Source organism: Zootoca vivipara, chromosome Z1 (assembly GCF_965207765.1).
Source record: "Zootoca vivipara chromosome Z1, rZooViv2.hap1.1, whole genome shotgun sequence".
NCBI lineage: Eukaryota > Metazoa > Chordata > Lepidosauria > Squamata > Lacertidae > Zootoca > Zootoca vivipara.
Genome location: NC_142583.1, coordinates 18,152,848 through 18,172,097, shown reverse-complemented (window position 1 = coordinate 18,172,097; position 19,250 = coordinate 18,152,848). Strand labels below are relative to the sequence as shown.

At 43.5% G+C, this 19,250-nt stretch overlaps 1 protein-coding gene across 4 annotated transcripts in view; it reads left to right on the top strand.

The window, feature by feature from the left end:
* Positions 1-19,250, top strand: part of LIMCH1 (LIM and calponin homology domains 1) — a 193,827-nt gene that overhangs the window by 131,494 nt on the left and 43,083 nt on the right. For all 4 annotated transcript variants that reach the window (XM_088658862.1, XM_088658871.1, XM_088658859.1 and 1 more), the window contains 5 exons: positions 4,243-4,438; positions 8,334-8,586; positions 10,844-11,125; positions 15,070-15,354; positions 18,100-18,351. In XM_088658862.1, the coding sequence (XP_088514988.1) occupies positions 4,243-4,438; positions 8,334-8,586; positions 10,844-11,125; positions 15,070-15,354; positions 18,100-18,351 (1,268 nt within the window). The remainder of the gene's footprint in view (positions 1-4,242; positions 4,439-8,333; positions 8,587-10,843; positions 11,126-15,069; positions 15,355-18,099; positions 18,352-19,250) is intronic.

The following is a 19,250-nucleotide window of genomic DNA, read 5'->3' as shown; positions in this document are numbered from 1 at the left end:
AACAGTCCATTTCCTTCACAACATGCTATATTTTTAGATATACTGTAAGCCGCCCAGAGTGGCTGGGGAAACCCAGCCAGATGGGCGAGGTATAAATAATAAAATTATATGGCAAATTAAACTTATGGACTATGCAGAGATGGCAAAACTGACAGCAAAGCTCAGAGACTACGATAATGAGAAGTTTAAGAAAGCGCTCAGAAACTGCTCACCCTAATGAAATTCCCCGTTGCAAAATGCGCCTAGAACAATGGGAGTTTCGAACACTAGTTGGGCCTTGCCTGAGCTCTTCCTGAGCTCAGACTTGTTCCTGCATCATTCCTTGTCCCTGGCTTGCTCCGGGATCCTGCCCACAACTCCTGACTCGCTTCAGTCTGCTGTCCAACAGCATCAGGCTTGCAAGTAAATTCTCCCACGTTTTCATTAGCCTGCTTTATGCACAAACTTGTGTTAGTCAGTTAGGAAATAAATAAGTAAATGGGAAAATTCAGAATGCTAAACGTTTGTAAAGCACCATACCTATTAACTTAGAGGCTATTGGGCTAGTAACAGATACGCGCATCTAATTTATTTCATGGAACATTTTTACCTGGGAGAAAGGATACCCTCTTTAGCTCTTGGTAGTAACTTCTGTTGTTCATTGCTAAACAGAAGAAAGAGACACCATGAAACGCTGCATTTTCATCCAATCAAATTATTTTAACTTCCTGAAACTTTGTGATTTTACCTTACGGCTATTTGCTGTCTCCACGCTTGGCCTTAGGGGACCTTGGCTTTAAGCACACTATGGGACTTTTGGCAGCCAACTCAACAGTGACCCCAATTACTACGTTTTCTCCCTGAGAAGTTTGTAGGGCATTTGAGTTTTTGAATCATCCTGCTTCGTATGTAAAGCCCTTTGTATGTTTCTGTGCTACCTCCTCTCTGCTGTTCATGGTACTGGGTTTTGTTTTGTTTTGTTTCACATAGGATTTCAGAGACCTCATCCTAGGATGTCGCCTAATGTGTCATAATAGCAAAGGGACTGATGTACAAACTGGGAAGCTTCCGATCTAAAGCTCACCTTTACCAGACAAGCTGGTAGCCTCTCTCTGCCCTGCTCCTCATCTGCAATGCGGCTGTAATAATTGTGGCCAATTCTGGAAGAAATGCAATGCCTTTGTGACCGTGAAATGAGATTGGGTTATGTAGTGAGGAACAGGCCTTTTTCTTAGGGTCTGTAGGGGGATAGGCCTAAGTGGTCTCCCTTTAGTGCAGGATTTTCCAGACTTGGGTCTCCAGCTGTTTTGGGACTACAACACCCATCACCCCTAGCTAGCAGGACCAGTTGTCAGGGATGGTGGGAATTGTAGCCCAAAAGCAGCTGGAGACCCAAGATTGGGAAACCCTGCTCTAGTGTGTCCTTTTCCTTTCTTTTATGTAAGCATACAGTTCCCACAAGGAAGAGTTTCACTTGTGCTATCCAGCAGATGGGTACCTTGTATCTGCCCTATATACCCAAGAGGAACTCTGCAGCATACAAGTCTTTGCTGCACATGTGCCCTGCTAATAATAGTAATTGCATCTCTACCAGTAATCGTAATAATTATTATTTCCACTTTAGTATGTAAATTTGGGAGAAGCTCTTTGGGGGCAGGGGGCGGGACTGGACCGCAGTATGAGACATGAGACCCTTTCAGTTCCAAAGCACATATATAGCTGTAGAACAAGCTGGGCTGAGCTATCGGCTGTTGGTGCACCGGTCAGGAGAATAGGTGTTTTCTGTAGCCCTTCAGTGAAAGCCCTGGGCAGCTTACTTATTAGGCTAAGAAAGTTTTAGGAGTGCACCTAAATACAAAAAGCAGGGATGCAAGAATGCAAGAATGACTTATTTGCATGCATATTGTATCTTTCCACTTCTCTTTTGGGGAAGCTGTGATTGCCTTTGTTTCCCTTTTGAGTGTCAACCCTGGGTTCACCTCTGAGTAATGTGTGCCTACGTTTCCTACGTGATTGAGGATCTGAACCTAGGTTTCCCCCACCTAATGCTGAGGACCATTTCACACAGAAGGCAGTAATGATGCTTGAGGAATTCGATTCCTATGTAATCCTATGTGATCTGCTCCACACATCCCATTTGAATGTTCAGATTGGAGCATTTATATTCTTCTGGGGGTGGGGGTTGCACATCTCCGAATTTTGTTTTTAGAGAGAGTATATTTAGAAAAGCATACACTGAGGTAAAGCACCTACTCAAATACATATGTTTGTGGTGATAATGCATATTTAAATAGAAATGTAAATAAGATTTCTTTTTAAAAAATATATTTTAAAAAACCACTGATTCATTCAGAAATAAAACAAAATGGACTTGTGAATGAGCACAATGTGAAATTGACATGAACTGGAAACAGAACAATCCATTCATCCCTACAGTGGGAAGCCCAGGGGGCACAGCTAACTCAGAGGCTTAGCCAATCATGACTCCTTGACAAATATGCCATCACGGCATACAGATCTGCAAACCTCTGTTGGTTGAATTTGCACGTTGGTTTGAGACAGACACATGCAACGTCTTCCACATCTGTTTATATAATCAAGTGAAGCAGGCCTCTGGCATGACTTCTTTGTTTGTACCACATGATACAGATGCTTCTGCACCTGTTGGCAGTTTTGCACCTTTTCAAAAGGACTCCCCGAGAAGCATTTCTCTTGGGCTTTTCTGGTGACCACATCTGAGGGTGATCATATTGTCCCTGCCTTTTTGGCTCACAGGGAGAAGCAGGGGCTGGGTGGACTTCCAAAAGTTTGCTTTTCAGCAAAGGGCCTTATTTTTGTTTCTCTTGGCCTCATCCTGTTGTAACTGATGATAAGATACCGGCTGAAACAAGGGGCAATGTTCTTCTAATAATGCAAGGCTGAGGATGGCTTCTACTGACCTTTTCCCTCTTCTGGAGCTTTCAGTGTTTTAGTATGTGCAGCTTGCTCTGGAAAGAATTTATAATCGGGAGGCTGTCAAAGGCGGCCATTGTTCTCACTGCTCTGAACATGTGGGTCAGATACAAGTGCTTTCATATCCCCTAGAGCCAGGAGCTGGCAAGAAACAAAGAGCAAGACTGAATTCTTCAGAGGCATCAGGAAAAGCATTTTGCATATTTTTCGGCTGCTGATTGCTCCGGGAAGAAAGACATCCCCTCTTTCATAACTGGAATTTCTGTCCGAGGTAGAAAGAGGCTGTCTCCTGCAGCTCGCTGCTTCGTTGTTTGACTGAGCCAAAAGCAGCAGCTGCAGCAGCAGCAGCAGCAGATTCTCCCTGCAGGTGTCCTGGGCCAGTATGATATCTAGGTGGAAATTATCAGCTCGGTGGAGTTAGACGTGCCTTGCCTGCTAACTTAAACCCAGGACGCCTTTGCTCATATGATATGGACAATGGCCTGTATGATATGGATATGGATGCAGAACCGGCCATGTTTCAGGTCAATGCCTTTCTTTTTTACTTCTTGGTACACATGTAAACCTATAGCTAATGAAAGCGAGCTCTAGCCATAATCAATGGGTTAGTCTTTTAGAGTGCCACACATCGACACCACTTCTCTTCTTTAGCACATGTTAACCTGCTTTCTTCCGATTCTCTGTACAAATCTGGTGTGTTTTCATTCTGCACATTGTCATGGTGGATTGTGTTTTGCCTTTAACGGTAGTCTCTTCGTAGTTACTTGAAAAATGGTTTTGGTTAGAGAGTGGCGGAAAGAGAAGTTTGGGGCGGAAGACTGACTTGCCTCTTTTTGTAATCATAAAAAGGTGATAAAAGAATGGCGTTGTTGGCTGTGGCGATGTGTACATTTTACCCCACTGACTCCTCTGGTAAATGGCATTGGAGACAGACAATTGGGCTGTTGGGTTTGTTTGTTTTTAAGATGGACAAAACTGTTTTGAGAGAGAGAGCCATTGCTTCAGTAGTGTATGTACACATTTCGTTTGCCCCGTGGGTGGTTTTGGTTAAATTGTTTTCTTTCTACTGTTTCAAAAACCTGCAAAACCTATTGGATCAGAGACAGCCGTGATACAAAAGAAATGTGTTGTGAGTACCATGGCGAACAATGCCTCCAGGATACCACTTTCAAGTCCCTTAGAAAAATATCTCTCTGTCCCCAGCCTTAGGTTCTAGGCATGCTAGATTCACAGAAAGTTCTTACTGTTTGCATTAAGGGTATTTCTTTAAAAAAAAAATTTTTGTGTGTGTGTATGCCTCTTCCACATTAGGAGACTGAGGATGTTGATAGCCCCAAGCGCAGCATCCGTGACAGCGGCTATGTAGACTGTTGGGACTCCGAACGCAGCGATTCCCTTTCTCCTCCTCGCCACGGAAGAGATGATTCTTTTGACAGCCTGGATTCCTTCGGCTCCCGCTCCCAGCAGACGCCGTCTCCAGATGTGGTGCTGAGAGGAAGCAGCGATGGTAAGCTGTGCTCTCCAGGGCTCCTTTTGAATGCCACACGCGGCTCTTCTGGTGCGAAATAGCTGGTGTGCTGCCGCTCGAGAAGCTTGGCTTGAGTTTTGGAAGCGTGATGTGCCTTTTAATCCCATGAAGTCGGAAGGGAACTCTCTTTGAATGCCAATTTATGGTTTGAGGGCTGTAGAGCTTTGGGGTCACACTATGACAGAAGCTTTTTTCCTTACTTACAGTTACAAGCTGTGGCGGGGTGGGGAATGTCATAGCAGTCTATGGCACTTCTTGGGCCTGAAATGTAAGGAGATTAATAATAATAACAATAATAATAATAATAATAATAATAATAATAATAATAATACTTATACCTGAGAAGGCCATCTGCCTGGTTCCTGTAACTTCGCTTCTCGCAGGGAGGGAACCGCCAGAAGGCCCTCGGCACTGGACCTCAGTGTCCGGGCAGAACGATGGGGGACGCTCTTTCAGGTATACTTGGCCGAGGCCTTTTAGGGCTTTAAAGGTCAGCACCAACACTTTGAATTGTGCTCGGAAACATACTGGGAGCCAATGTAGGTCTTTCAGGACTGGTGTTATACGGTCTTGGCGGCCACTCGCGGTCACCAGTCTAGCTGCCGCATTCTGGATTAATTGTAGTTTCCAGGTCACCTTCAAAGGTAGCCCCACGTAGAGTGTATTGCAGTAGTCCAAGCGGGAGCTAGCTAGAGCATGCGCCACTCTGGCGAGACAGTAAATTGATTGACCTGGAGTCATGGTAAGAACATAAGGGCTGGTTAGATCAGGACAGTGACCCAACTAGTCCAACTTCATAGAATTGTAAAGTTGGAAGGGACCCTGAGGATCATGTAGTCCAACTTCCTGCAATGCAGGAATATGCAGCTGTCCCATATGGGTATCAAACTTGCAATCTCGGGACTATCAGGAGCCTGCTCCAACCAACTGTGCTATCCAAGGAAGTATCTTTGTTTTTATGGTGGCCAACCAGATGCCTATGGGGACCCCAAAAGGAGAACCTGAGGGCAGCCGTTTTCTTCCCATTTGATTCTCAGGAACCGGTATTCAACCAGGGAATCTGAGCATAGCCCAGGCATCCCCAACCTTCGGCCCTCCAGATGTTTTGGACTACAATTCCCATCTTCCCCGACCACTGGTCCTGTTAGCTAGGGATCATGGGAGTTGTAGGCCAAAACATCTGGAGGGCCGCAGTTTGGGGATGCCTGGCATAGCCGTTGTGGTGTAGGGGGGAAACCTGAAAGTTAACATTTAGTTAGCAGATGATATAGCTAGTCAGGCATTTGTTTGCTAGTTGATTTATTTAGATATGTACAGGCTGCCTTTTAGGGTTAAACCACTCAAGGAGGCCTTCCTCACGCATGCAGATCAGTCGGCTGGAACCTTAAAATGCCATAACAATAAAATACTAAGAACTAGCAGTATCATCAATCACAACAACCTGCAGCACAGTGTAAAAAAAAATTAGATTAAAGAATAATTACAATATTGCAGTTCTGTTTCAAGGAGCAGCACAATAAAAAATAGAATGTTCTTTTTTAAAAAGAAGAAAAAAGAAGAAAGCAGCTTTAAATAAATGGGTCTTTATAGGCCTTTAAAGCAGTCTTTAATGATGGGGACAAGAAGGTTTTAGTTGAAACAGTCCCATGGTCATGGGGACCCCGCTGAGAGTGCTCCACATGTTGTAAACTTGTACAATTTGTACATAAATGGAGGTATACAAGTGGGATATGGGGTGCAGATCTCAAGGTGTGAGCTGGTTGATACGGATGAAGGTGATCCTTCAGGTCACATGGTCCCAACCTGTTTAGGGCAGGGCAGGGACCTTCAAGATGTCATTGGACTGCACCTCTTGTTCCTTGTAGTTGGACATTCCATCTGATACTGATGTGAATGGAGTTCAGCAACATCTGGAGAGCTACAGTTAGTAGACTCAGTTCTCTGTCCCTGTCCATGTTGGTGGCACTGCTGTCTAAACCACTGAGCCTCTTGGGCTTGCCGATCAGAAGGTCGGCGGTTTGAATCCCTGTGGCGGCGGTGAGCTCCCGTTGCTCTGTCCCAGCTCCTGCCAACCTAGCAGTTTGAAAGCACGCTGTGGCGGGAAGGTAAATGGCGTTTCCCTGCGCTCTGGTTTCCGTCACGGTGTTCCGTTGTGCCAGAAGCGGTTTAGTCATGCTGGCCACGTGCCCCGGAAAGTTGCCTGTGGACAAACAACGGCTCCCTCACCTGAAAAGCGAGATGAGCCCCGCACCCCATAGTCACCTTTGACTGGACTTACCCATCCAGGGGTCCTTTACCTTTTACCTTTACCTTGTGGAACACTACCATCTTTGAAAAGAAAGTAAAAAATGATTAAAGGTCTTGAGTTCATTGTGTACAGTTCAGAAATTTGTTCCCTTTCTCTCATAATACTTGAACTTTGGGTCATCCCATGAAGTTGAGCATCCTGTGGCTAAATCTACTTCGTGGTATGATTCAAGTATTATGGTAGCTTCATTACTGGCTTTGATGGCTGTAAGGGTGACTCTCTACAGGGAGCCAGCCCCCATCATCCTAACGTCCACCTCGCCAAGCACAGGGAGCAGCAGTGGGTCTGAAGCAGCCAGGGGGGAGGGAAAAGACTCGGAGGAAGAGAGAAGCCAGCGTGCGGAACGATGGGAAAGCTCAGGGGAGGAGAGATGCAGGCAAGGGCTCAAGGATGCTGGAGAGCCCTTCCACCGCCTTGACAGGGAGGAGGCTGAGAGGGCATCACTCCTTCCGGCACAAGAGTTAAGGAGAGCACCGCGACGCAGGGCAAGGGGGAGGCATTTTGGGGTGCCCCGACTACTTTGCTGGCGTAAGAACAGACGTATGCCATTGCCGGATTCTGATACTCATGTTTTAAGCTGTCTCTGCACTGTAAATACTTTGCACAATAAGTCTTTAAAGACAAACTGGACTCAAGCGGAGTTACTCTAGAGTAGCCACGATGACCCTCTGACAATGACTTTTTGAAAAGGATTAGCAAATCCTTGTATCCATGGCTATTAGCTAAGGAATCTTCGTCTTCAGAGATGGTATTACTCTGAGTGTCATACACTGGAGATAAGCAACGATGGATGACCACTGCTACTTCCAGAGACATCTGGCTGACTGCTGCTTAAAATGCTGAATGAGACAGGCTTTGATCAAACCCAGCAAGGCAGTTCTTGGTTGTCATCTAGCTATATCTGTAGTGCAGCTGCTTGTTGAATATTTCTGCTTAAGACAGCTAAAATATTATGCCTGCAGAGAGCTAGAGGAGTTTTTCTTGGAGCTGTTTGAACACAGCAGTTATTGTATTTCTGACCTTCAAATTCAAGATTATAATAGGAAAAACGTATTATAGGATGTCCCCGTGTGTTCTCAATTATCACTGCTAACTGAAGATTTCCCTGTGCAAGGGGCAATACTCAATTGTGTTTTTTTAAAACGTTTAATACAATAGAGATGTGGGTCATTAAAAAAAACAACTGCCCTCATTTGTGCAGTCCCATCAGCAGTGTGCAAATGTGACCTTGTGAAACTTCAAGATGGATCTTAAAGCCCAATAGCTTTTACTGACAATTTAAAAACTTGTTTCTCACTCTTAAGTAGCGACAGGAATTTGTGCTTCATTTGCCCATTGAATTTAAGGAGCACTTTTGTATATGTCATGTTCTGTGGCAATTGACACTCTGAAGCCTGCAAACCGTACATTCATATATATTTTTTTTGGGGGGGGGGGAGGAGATGGACACATTTGCACCAAATAGTTGCAGTGATCCTCCTACCGGCACACTTGAATTAAGCATTTAAACTTGTCTCCTTTCTTTATCTTTTTCTTAATTTCTTTCTTTCTTTCTTTTCCACATAGGCAGAGGAAGCGATTCGGAATCTGACTTGCCACATCGAAAGTTGCCAGATGTGAAAAAAGACGATATGTCTGCAAGGCGGACATCTTATGGTGAACCCAAATCAGTTGTGCCTTTTAACCAATACCTCCCCAATAAGAGTAACCAGACTGCCTATATTCCGGCTCCTCTCAGGAAGAAGAAAGCCGAACGAGAGGAGTTCAGGAAGAGCTGGAGTACTGCTACTTCTCCCCTAGGAGGAGAGAGACCTTTCAGGTAAGGACTTGGCCACTTCTCAGGTTACTAAGCCTAGCAAGTGCATCTCCCATTCACAGGTGACCAGCAGATGGTTTCTGGCCTTGTCTCTCTTGCTTGATTAATTGCAAGATGGCAATCATATGGAATGCAGTTTGACTTGGAACATCACATAAACAGCTCTGCTATACTTAGTTTATTGAAACATTACAACAGAATTACATAATGAGTCTTACTGTGGACATACCGGTAAGGTGTTTTGTCCTAGTTTGTTTTTAACAAGATGCTGGGTTTCATATTAGTACCATTTACGTTACTTGAAGCCAGAACTTTGGTTCAGATGCTCTAAAACCTTCTCATGGATTGCTGTTGTGGGTGCTACAGTTTTGTGCTCATCTCTTTCCTCAATTCCCTCCCAAATCCTTAATTTCCAGGAAGCTCTTGGCTTAAGGCCTAAGTCCTCATCCCTGACTAACACAAATACCTCAGTACAGTCAAACCTCAGCTCCTGAACGCCGAAAACCCGCAAGTAAATACTCCGGTTTTTGAACGTTTTTCGGAAGCCAAACAGCCGGCGCAGCTTCCGCTTGGAATGGATTATGTTTGGCAACCGAGGTTTGCCTGTATGTATAACTGCAGTTGCTCATATTCTGCTCTTATTGCCGCTCTCTTTTCTTTTCCCTTGCTGGACTACCAACTAAGTCTCAATCACAAGGTCCTTGACACAGCAACCTTCCTTTTTGTTGAAACAAAATAAAAAAATTCCTTCCAGTAGCACCTTAGAGACCAACTAAGTTTGTCATTGGTATGAGCTTTCGTGTGTGTGCACGCTTCTTCAGATACGAAAGCTCATACCAATGACAAACTTAGTTGGTCTCTAAGGTGCTACTGGAAGGAATTTTTTTAATTTTGTTTCGACTACGTCAGACCAACATGGCTACCTACCTGTAACTTCCTTTTTGTGTGTGTGCTTATTTTATCCTGTAAGGTGCCAAGGGCACTGTTGGAGCACTGAAGGATGGTGAAGGAAGTAGTGTTATTTATTTACTTTTTAATAGAACTCCTATCCCACTTTATAGCCCAGAGGGGCTCTCAAAGTAGCACACAAGAGATTCTCCAACTGCCTTTGGCCACTGTCTACTAAGCATCTAGCTCACTGAAGGCCTCTGAGACAAGGTTGTAGGGCTAAGCAGCTGGAACTCACTCACCCAGCGACAAGTCTTTCTTTCTGACCATTGACAGGCAGCTGTTCTGAGTGATTTGGCACAGTCACACAGACACATGCTGCCTCCTGGCAGTGATTTACATGAGCCACAACACTCCCTGGGGTCAGAGGTCCTTTGCCCCATGTGTCTGCATCCATGGAGACAAGGCGGCATGAAGGCTCTGAGAATATCTGAAGCAAACGGAAGGTGGCTCCCCCACCTAAACGTTGTGTTTTTAAAAATGAATATCCCATCTTCCTCAAGTTTTCCTTTATTTTAAATCTGGATATAATGGGTTCGATCCAGACTAAGTTCATTGGACTTGGTTCCCATTGAACTTAAGCCATGATTTACTTCCTTCATTGATTTTGATGGGACATTGATGCAACTAGTCTATTCTAGATCCAACCCAGTATGTTTCCGAGCACAATTCAAAATGTTGGTGCTGACCTTTAAAGCCCTAAAAGGCCTCGGCCCAGGATACCCGAAAGAGCATCTCCACCTCCATCGTTCTGCCCGGACACTGAGGTCCAGCGCCGAAGGCCTTCTGGCAGTTCTCTCACTGAGAGAAGTGAGGTTACAGGGAACCAGGCAGAGGGCCTTCTTGGTAGTGGCACCTGCCCTGTGGAATGCCCTCCTATCACATGTCAAGGAAATAAACAAATACCTGACTTTTAAAAGACATCTGAAGGCAGCCCTGTTTAGGGAAGTTTGTAATGTTTGAATGCTTCATTGTGTTTTTAATATTCTGTTGGGAGCCACCCAGAGTAGGTGGGGAAACCCAGCCAGATGGGCGGGGTATAAATAACAAATTATTATTATTACATTATTCCAATATGTGTGCATATATGCAAAAACGTGAGTGTACTGCCTTTTGATTCGCATCCACATGTCAAAGTGGTGGAATTCCCCCCTCCCCCTTTAGTAGTGGCTCACATTTAAAAAGCCACCTCTCCTTTTAATTCAGTGCTGAATAAACTTAACCTGATCTGCACAGTCGCAAGCAGCAACAGGTAATAATAAGGCAGGGTTGTGCCGTGCTGTGAAATAATCTGCTCTGTATGACTTGTTAGCAAAAGGCACCCTGAAACTATAAAAGAGGAACAAACCGAAGTACTGGCACAATCTGAAGAAGAGTGTTTGGGATGTTGCGATTCTACTGCAAACCCTTCTGGGAAGCCTGTTCAAACAGAAGTGAACCAAGGAGAGCCTTTACGTCAGTCTTCTACACCTTCTGCCAACAAAGCAGCGGGGCCCAGAAATCCCGAAAAAGATCCCAAGGAACTGGGCAAGCTACGGAGGATTGAGCAGGCCGGCATTAAGATCATGCCGGCTCTGCAACGCTATGGTAGCAGGTTAGCTCTGCCGCACTGTGGGACTTGGCGTGCGCATGCATTTGGTATTTGCCATGCTGTGTGGTTTTTTCTCTCTTGGGTTTTGCCGCAACGTCACGTTCCGTAACACGAGAAAAATAACCTCGTAAATGCGCCTGTTGCTTCCTCTTCGGAATTCACGGCAAGATTTTAGAAAACAATAGCTGGGAATTGCAGGCCGGCGCGCTGCAGCATTATCTGTTATTAAACACGTTCATTGCAACTGAGCGATTATGGTGCAGGAATTTTTGGCTGGGAAAGAGTTGTGTGCTCTAATTACTGTGCCCTCTTAACAGGCTCTAAATGTGCAATTGTCTTGGAGCGGTTGAGCTTCGCTTTCGTGAGCGCAAAGCAAAAATGAGGTTAGCGGTTACATTAAAGGATGTCTAATTTAAAACAGGAATCATAAAAATATTCGGCTCGTTACGTTTTTCTGGTAGAGCACGGAGACTGTTCAACATTTTGCTGTAAGCAAACACGTGACAATAATGTTATCAGCAGCCATCCCTTCTCTTTCAGTTGTTCAGGCACGTCTGATAAGAGGGTAGCTTGCTTGTTTCAGCTTTTCTACCTGTGGATATTGCGCAGGGTGGGTCAGTTAGTTGGGCTACTCTGTCAGAATACAGACATGTCTGTGCATTCGTGTGCAGCTTGGCACATGGAGGAGTCTGGCTTGGGGTTTCTGGGATTATGGTTCCTGTTTATTCATTTATTTATTTTGCATTTCAAAAAATCAGGCTTGTGTATCAGTTTCAAACTCTTGCTGATGGAATAAAAAACACCAAAAGGGTGTGAGAGAATGCCCATCAAAGGTGCAGTATTTTTTAAAATATATAATCTTTGTATTTGATTTTCAAAGAAAAAAAGGAGAGAAATAAACATACCTCAAAAAACAGTACAAAATCCAAATATCGAGATTGCTCTGAATCTCCTGACTTCTCCCCATCTCTTCCATAGGTCCTTTTGATTCTATTTTCAACTGCATATCAATACTTCTCCAATTTTTTTCATCTTCCTAAATTAACTATACATTCTGTTACATTACAAGTGTATTTAAAATCCTGCTAATGTTTTGACCTGTTTGCAATGATTTTCTTTATACTTTATAAACATTTCCCATTCTTTTTTTTAATTTCTTGTCTTCTTGGTTCCTGAGCTTCTCAGTTAATTTTGCCATTTCGGCATAGTCCATCAACATGATTTGTCATTTTTCTCTGGTTGGGGCTGTCTCTTCCTTCCATCTCTGGGCTAGTAACACACGAGTGGCCGTTGTAGCATATATAAACAGTTTCCTCTGGTCTTTTGGGATCTCAGTACCTATAATTTGTAATAGAAAAGCTTCTGGTTGTTTTAAACATTTCCCCCCATTTCATTATATATCATTTCCCAGAATTTTTTAGTTACATTGCAATCCCACCACATATGATAAAAGGTAACTTCTTTTTCTTTACATTTCCAGCATATATTGGTACAGTGGTATCTCGACTTACGAAGACGATCCGTTCTGCGGCCGTCTTCTTAAGTCGAAGTCTTCGGTTGTCAAAGCGCCCGTTCTGCACATGTGTGAAGCGCGCGCCGGGGTTGTTGACTTCAGAAGTCGAGTCGTTCGGATGTCGAGTCGTTCGGATGTCGAGGTACCACTGTACTTGTTCTACACATTTTTGATAATTTTACCGGGGTTAAATACCACCGGCACATTATTTTCATATAGTTTTCTTTCAATAAAGTACATGCCGTCTATTTTCCATAGCCTCTCCCAATCTGTCATTTGTATCTTATGTCCCACATCTTTTGCCCCTTGTATCATCACTGATTTGACCTGTTCAAATCAGGTTGTGGGAAGCGCTCTGGCGTCATCTTATCCGCAGGACTCCTCGTGCTCTCTTCTCTTCTCAATGACTTCTTGAGCTGCCTTAGGTAGAGCAAGGTGTCCAGGGTCTGCAGCAGTAAGCGATTCTTTCCTTCCCCATTGTCGTCCTGAAATACTGTATTTTCTTAGGTGCCAGGTGCAGAATTTGAAGGTGGTGGTGGTAGAAGGCAGGGAATGCCTGCCAAAGAGCGAAGCTGTGCTTTAGCGGCAGGCTACTTTTGCCCTACCTTTCTGAGCCCCATCTGGTTGTGAAAGACCCAAGATGAACTTAATTAGTTGTCTTCTTCTTTTTTAAATGCACATGGCTGCAGAGAGGGGGAAGGAAACCTTTTAAAAATATATGTTAAGAGCATTTAGAAATCTCCTCTTTCTTTCCTGTTGGTGTTTTCCACTGATTTGTCTGATACAGTAAGCCAAACTATTACATAGTGAGACCCTACAGGCATGCATATTCCTGGGGAGAAACTTCTCTGTGTCTTCTGAAGCAGCACGTACAGTTAAGCTCTCGCCTCACTAACCATGAGTTGTAATGGCAGTAAAAGGGACTAGGGAGGAATAAGATAGCTGTGAGCAACTCTTTGGGAGCCTGCACATTTACATGATGTCACTAAGCCATAGTTTGGTTAAGCAATGCCATGCAAACCAGATTATAGGAACATACAAAGCCAGCCTGGGAAGTCCCTTGGGGAAGCCATAATACTTTAAACTAGTTTATAACTGCTTTATTTCTCCATATAAACTTCTTACTTGTTAACATAAAATCAGATTTCTCTTGACCTTTCATTTTTCAGCTGTACCAGTGTTCCAACTTCATAATAGAGAAAAAACTCAAAGTGAATTCAAAATGATGCAAAGCTTTTAATTAGCATCTTCAATATAAATATGGCTGTGAAGCTCAACCTTTTGAAGCATTGCGGCTTCCCTATGCCAGTTCACAAAGAAAAATGGCTGATAATAATAATAATAATAATAATAATAATAATAATAATAATATTTTTTTTATTTATACCCTGCCCATCTGGCTGGGTTTCCCCAGCCACTCTGGGTGGCTTCCAACAAAATATGCAATGCAAATAACTTCATTTTCCTTTGCGTTTTGCTTGGATTGGGACAATATTGCCTCTTGGGGCTTCTGGTAGACAACATTAGTCTTGGGTGTTGATACTGTTCACGGTTCTTCAGGAGCTGGGATAGCCATACAGTGGCATCTCTAGGTACCGGAGGTCTGTTCTTAACCTGAAACTGTTCTTAACTAGAGGCGTGCTTTCGCTAATGGGGCCTCTTGCTGCCACTGCGCCACCGGCACATGATTTCTGTTCTCATCCTGAGGCAAAGTTCTCAACTTGAGACAACTCTTCCAGGTTAGCGGAGTTTGTAACCTGAAGTGTTTGTAACCTGAGGCGTTTGTAACTCGAGATACCACTGTATTATAAAAGAGGCATTTAAAAAAAAAATTATAAGAGAAATTCCACAGGTTCAGGGTGTTCCAGGGGTGGGACGAAAGGGCACCAGTTATATTCTGCATCTTTTCTTTTAATGAACTTTTTAAATATCAGTGACTGCAGTCCTGTTCTCTGATGTTCATCAATGGACCATAACCCCAAAACCTTCAACAGAGGGGGCGGGCGGGGACTTCTGCTATTACTGTAAAGAAAAAGAAATCCATTTTGAGAAATTAAATGCTAGAAGGAAACGTAACAAATCTAGAGAGTGCCAGAAGCTGTACTGATAGCTTTTGATTCGAGGAAAAAAGAATTTTGCAGTGTTTTTGAGAATAACAGTACCTCTTTTAAATGGTGAAATGAGTAATTCTTTCTGTTCTGTTCATGTTCGTTCCACAAATAATTAAAGCAGGAAATAAAGATCCATTGTCACTAACTCTGCATGCATGGAATTCCGGTTTTTTTGCAGCATGGAGTCTTAAATTATGAACACTTTCTCTGAACTAACAGCACGCACAGCATATTTTGTTTGCCTTTTTTAAGAAATATGGAGAGTCACGTTGTCTTTTTTCATTTCACATCTGGATTCCCCATTTAACTTTGCTATGTATCAGTCAATTGCACATGTGCGAAATGGATGAGCTTACTCCAGACATCATCCTTCGCAAAGAGAACCCCTTTATGCTGAGCTATCAGCGAAAAGATTCTGGGTCCGAAGACAAACGAGATGACAGGATTCCTGACCTAGAGAAGGATGATTTTGCTATACGCAGAGCAAGACTAAATCAGCCCAAACTCACGTTGCCATTTAACCAGTATCTACTTGGATCTTATGCAAACAAAGATCGAGGTAAAGTGGAAGAAGGGAAGAAACAAAAGAAAAAGCAGGAATGTTCAAGGTGTGCTATTCTACTTGTTTCTGTATTGTTTAATTTGGTATTATTTTTTTTACCAGGCAATGGTGTTGGCACTTCAGTGTAAGCTTCCCATTTTTCAGTGGGTTCACAGGCGAGGTGGGGGAATTCAAAGCTCTCTGCAAAGTTTCTCTGCTGCTCTCTTAAAAAGTTGTAGGAAAGGGAGAAGTGTCTGGGTCAGTTAAATTTGGACTGAGAATAGGAAGTGTAGAATATAAGTTGGTTTGTTTGGCAGCCACTGTTCTTCTAGTCTGCTAGTTAAGGGTAGAGTCTTCCACGAGACGTAAGAAAAGGATATAATACACAGGAGACTTTGCGATTCCCTCCCAACATTTTGCTGTATTTTAATCTGAAAAGTAGCATCAGAAACTGAAATCAGAAATGGAAGGGAGATTGGCTGCTCAACCCTCTTACTTCCTGCTGTTTTTTTTACATTCAACATCACCTTCCTGCTGCTTGACCCTGCAATTCCTCCCACCCAGGTGGGAAAGGAACCATTTGTTTGTTTGTTTGTTTGTTTGTTTGCTTGCTTGCTTGCCTGCCTGCCTGCTTGCTTGTTTACAGCATATATATAAATGGCATAGCAGTGTCCTCTGTGTGGTTTACATGCAGTAGACCAGGCATAGGGAAACTCGGCCCTCCAGATGTTTTGAGACTACAACTCCCATCATCCCTGACCACTGGTCCTGTTAGCTAGGGATGATGGAAGTTGTAGTCCCAAAACATCTGGAGGGCCGAGTTTGCCTATGCCTGCAGTAGACCATTAAAATGCAGTAATAATCCCAGAACGATTGAAAAAAGTAAACAAGATCCTGCATGTATTTTTTTTTTTAGCAGCAGCCAACCTAGAGAAAACTTAGCATCACAAAAGATTGTGCAACAGAATTAAAACTCAGTCGATTCAAAAGTTCGCAATTTAAAGGCCTGGGGAAATAAAAGGGTATTTGTGTGGCATGGGAGGAAAACCACAAGTAGGTACCAGAGTAAGGTTACCAGATTTTTTTCCCATTGAATCCGGGGACACTTTTCAACTTCAGTAGGAATGATAGGATTTTGTCTGGGGACTGATTTGTAAATCCGGGGACTGTCCCCGGGAAACAGGGATGTCTGGTAACCTTATACCAGAGGAACCTCTCTTCTCTCTGCCCCCCCCCCCAATCCCCACTGGACTCAGAAGTGAAACAAACGAATTCCAGTTGCAGTTCTGTTAAAGTGGCAGTTGCAGGGATCTTGGAAGACAAAACTCGTGACTCTCGACACATTGTCTAGCTTGGCTAGTCTAAGGGTTGTAAGAAATGTTTGTCTTACGCCAAGTTGTGTCACACCAAGCTGTCAGTTTCTTTTCTGGCTATTGGCTTGGGACACATTTATTTCTGCTAATGAAGAAGCTGCAAAAACAGGTCTTGTTCAGTTTGGTCAACCCCCTTGCGGGGAATTCCTGCAAAGCCCTTTCTCTCTCTTTTTTAAATACAATAGCTGTATTAAGCTCCAGGCATAATTGTGGGCTTGGTGTGGGTGATGCAACACACCAGTGGATGTTGAGCAAAATGTTTTTACTGCAGAGCCAGACTGGTGTCCATTTTGCTCATTGCAGGCGTAGGTAATTATATGCATTATAGTAAAAGGGGTGATCAGTGACATTTTTAGGGAGCATAAGTGATTTCCTCTTTGTGCTTTGAGAAATATCTGTATACAATATTTTTTAACTGGGTATAGCTTTCTTGGAGAGTGCAGAAAGTCTTTTGTGAGTTCCAGCTGCTTTTAGCCATATAAAAAGTGTTGCCTTTGTGGCGACAATATAAATGCCAACATTTACAGTCCCAGCATCTAACTGGTGACTAATGTCTTGGAATGGCATCTGAAGAACGTGTCCAAATCCTTGGATGACGAGCTTGGGAATGGTTAGCAGTAAAAGAAAATCCCCAAGATTTGCTATATTAGGAGACAAAACTTGAATTCATTGCGGCGTAGGAAGTAGACGTCATCGTAACTGTCAAAATGAGAGATTGTTAATAAATTAAATATTGTTTCAAAAATGCATCAATGGGGTTGCTTGTCTTTGCCCATAGTCTGTCTGTAGATTGCAGGTCTGGCCAAAGATGTGGCATTTGGCAAGACCTGAGCTTTCTGTCCCAATGTTGCCACCTGCTTTGCTTGAAGCACTCTAGAAGGTCAGAGGTAGCATGTGAGCATTCTCCTTTTGCACCCCTGCCTCTTTCAGGTTAAGGAGGCCCACTGAAAGTGCCATGCCAAAGAGCTTCCAAAATCTTGCTGCCAGCACTGGTAGACAATAACTATGTAAAAACGGGGGTATTGTCTCTCAATGGAGCATACCAGCCACTAGCTGAAATTGCAGCAACAGATGGTTGCTTCCTCCAACATCGTTCTCTCCTCCGTTGCCCACTTTTACTCAACATTTCAATATTTTGATTTGGCAGGGCCAGCCCTTACATGAGGCAGAGTGAGGCAGCTGCCTCAGGCAGCAACTGAAGGGCGGAAAGTGACTAGAAAAGGGTCTGCTGTGCAGCCCCTAAACTTCCTTGCTGCCCTAAGGTGAGGTGGAGGACTAGTCAGATTTTGTGCACAGAATGGGGAATGCACCGCCTCGTCCTTTGCCTCAGGCAGCAAAATAGCTTGGGCCGCTCCTGCTACTGAGCTTGCCGTTTGTCACTGTCTGGTCCTTCAGAAGTATTCTTTGTCCTGCTGATTCTGGAATGTGCATTAAATTAGTGGACAGAAGATGGGTGTGACTTCAGCGAGGCCGATGGTGGTGTGTGAAGACAAACCATTCCTGCAGTCACAGAAGGACGAGTCTAAGGAGAAAGACCAATCTAAATTTCCAGACGTTCAAAGAGATGACCTGGCTAAGCGAAAAACTCAGGCTAGCCCTTCCCAACTAGATTTGTCATGTTTTGTGAGAGCTACTATAACACAAGCAGATCAAGACACCTGGGACCGACTGAAAGTTTCGGGGAAAACCAGGTATGTTTCCAGAGAAAGAGAGAGAAGGAGAGAGAGAGAATAAAGATTCATATTGCTCCTAAAACATTTGTAACTCAAATCATGGCACTCAGGAATACCAAAGGCCAGCAATTAAGACATGTGCATAATATCTGCATGCAGCAAATTACCAGGGTACACAGTAAGGTCTGGTCAATAATAATTGATGTGTCTTTCTGCCAGTCATCTTTGTGTAGGAATGGGGAGAATCTGCCTAATTCACACGTCATGAAACAACATGTGAACGAAACACATCCTTCAAAATTCACACTTCTCCTAATTTTGCCGTGCAGTTAATTCTCCAGCCAAGTAATGTGTACAAAAATGCATATGCTAGGGTAAAATGTGCATTTAAAAATGCATATATACTGGCGATAATAACGTAAAAAATGCATTCAATTAGGGGAAATTGCTTTGCAAGAATGCGTATACAGTGGTGCCTCTAACGAATTTAATGCGTTCTGAACGCACATGTGTAAGTTGAAAAAAATTATAAGTCGAATCCCATAGGAATGCATTGGGAGAAAAAATTCGCAAGTCGAAGCAACCCTATCTAAAAATTCGGAAGTAGAAAAAATCCTATCTAAACCGCATCCAAGATGGCGGACGGAGCTCCACTCGTAAGTAGAAATATTCGTAGGTAGAGTTATTCGTAAGTAGAGGTACCACTGTATTAACAGAAAGTTGTGTTGAATGCTGATGAATTTTCATGAGCACTTAAAAGGAACTGCAAACAAATCTGGAGAACTGAACAAAAGACCGGAAAAATGAGAAAGTGAGAGAAACCAACATTGAGAGATTTCACCCACCCCTTATCTCTGTGTGTGGTCTTTGGTGTGTCCTTGGGGTTAGTGGGGTCCTGAACCTTCCCAAGCAACCAA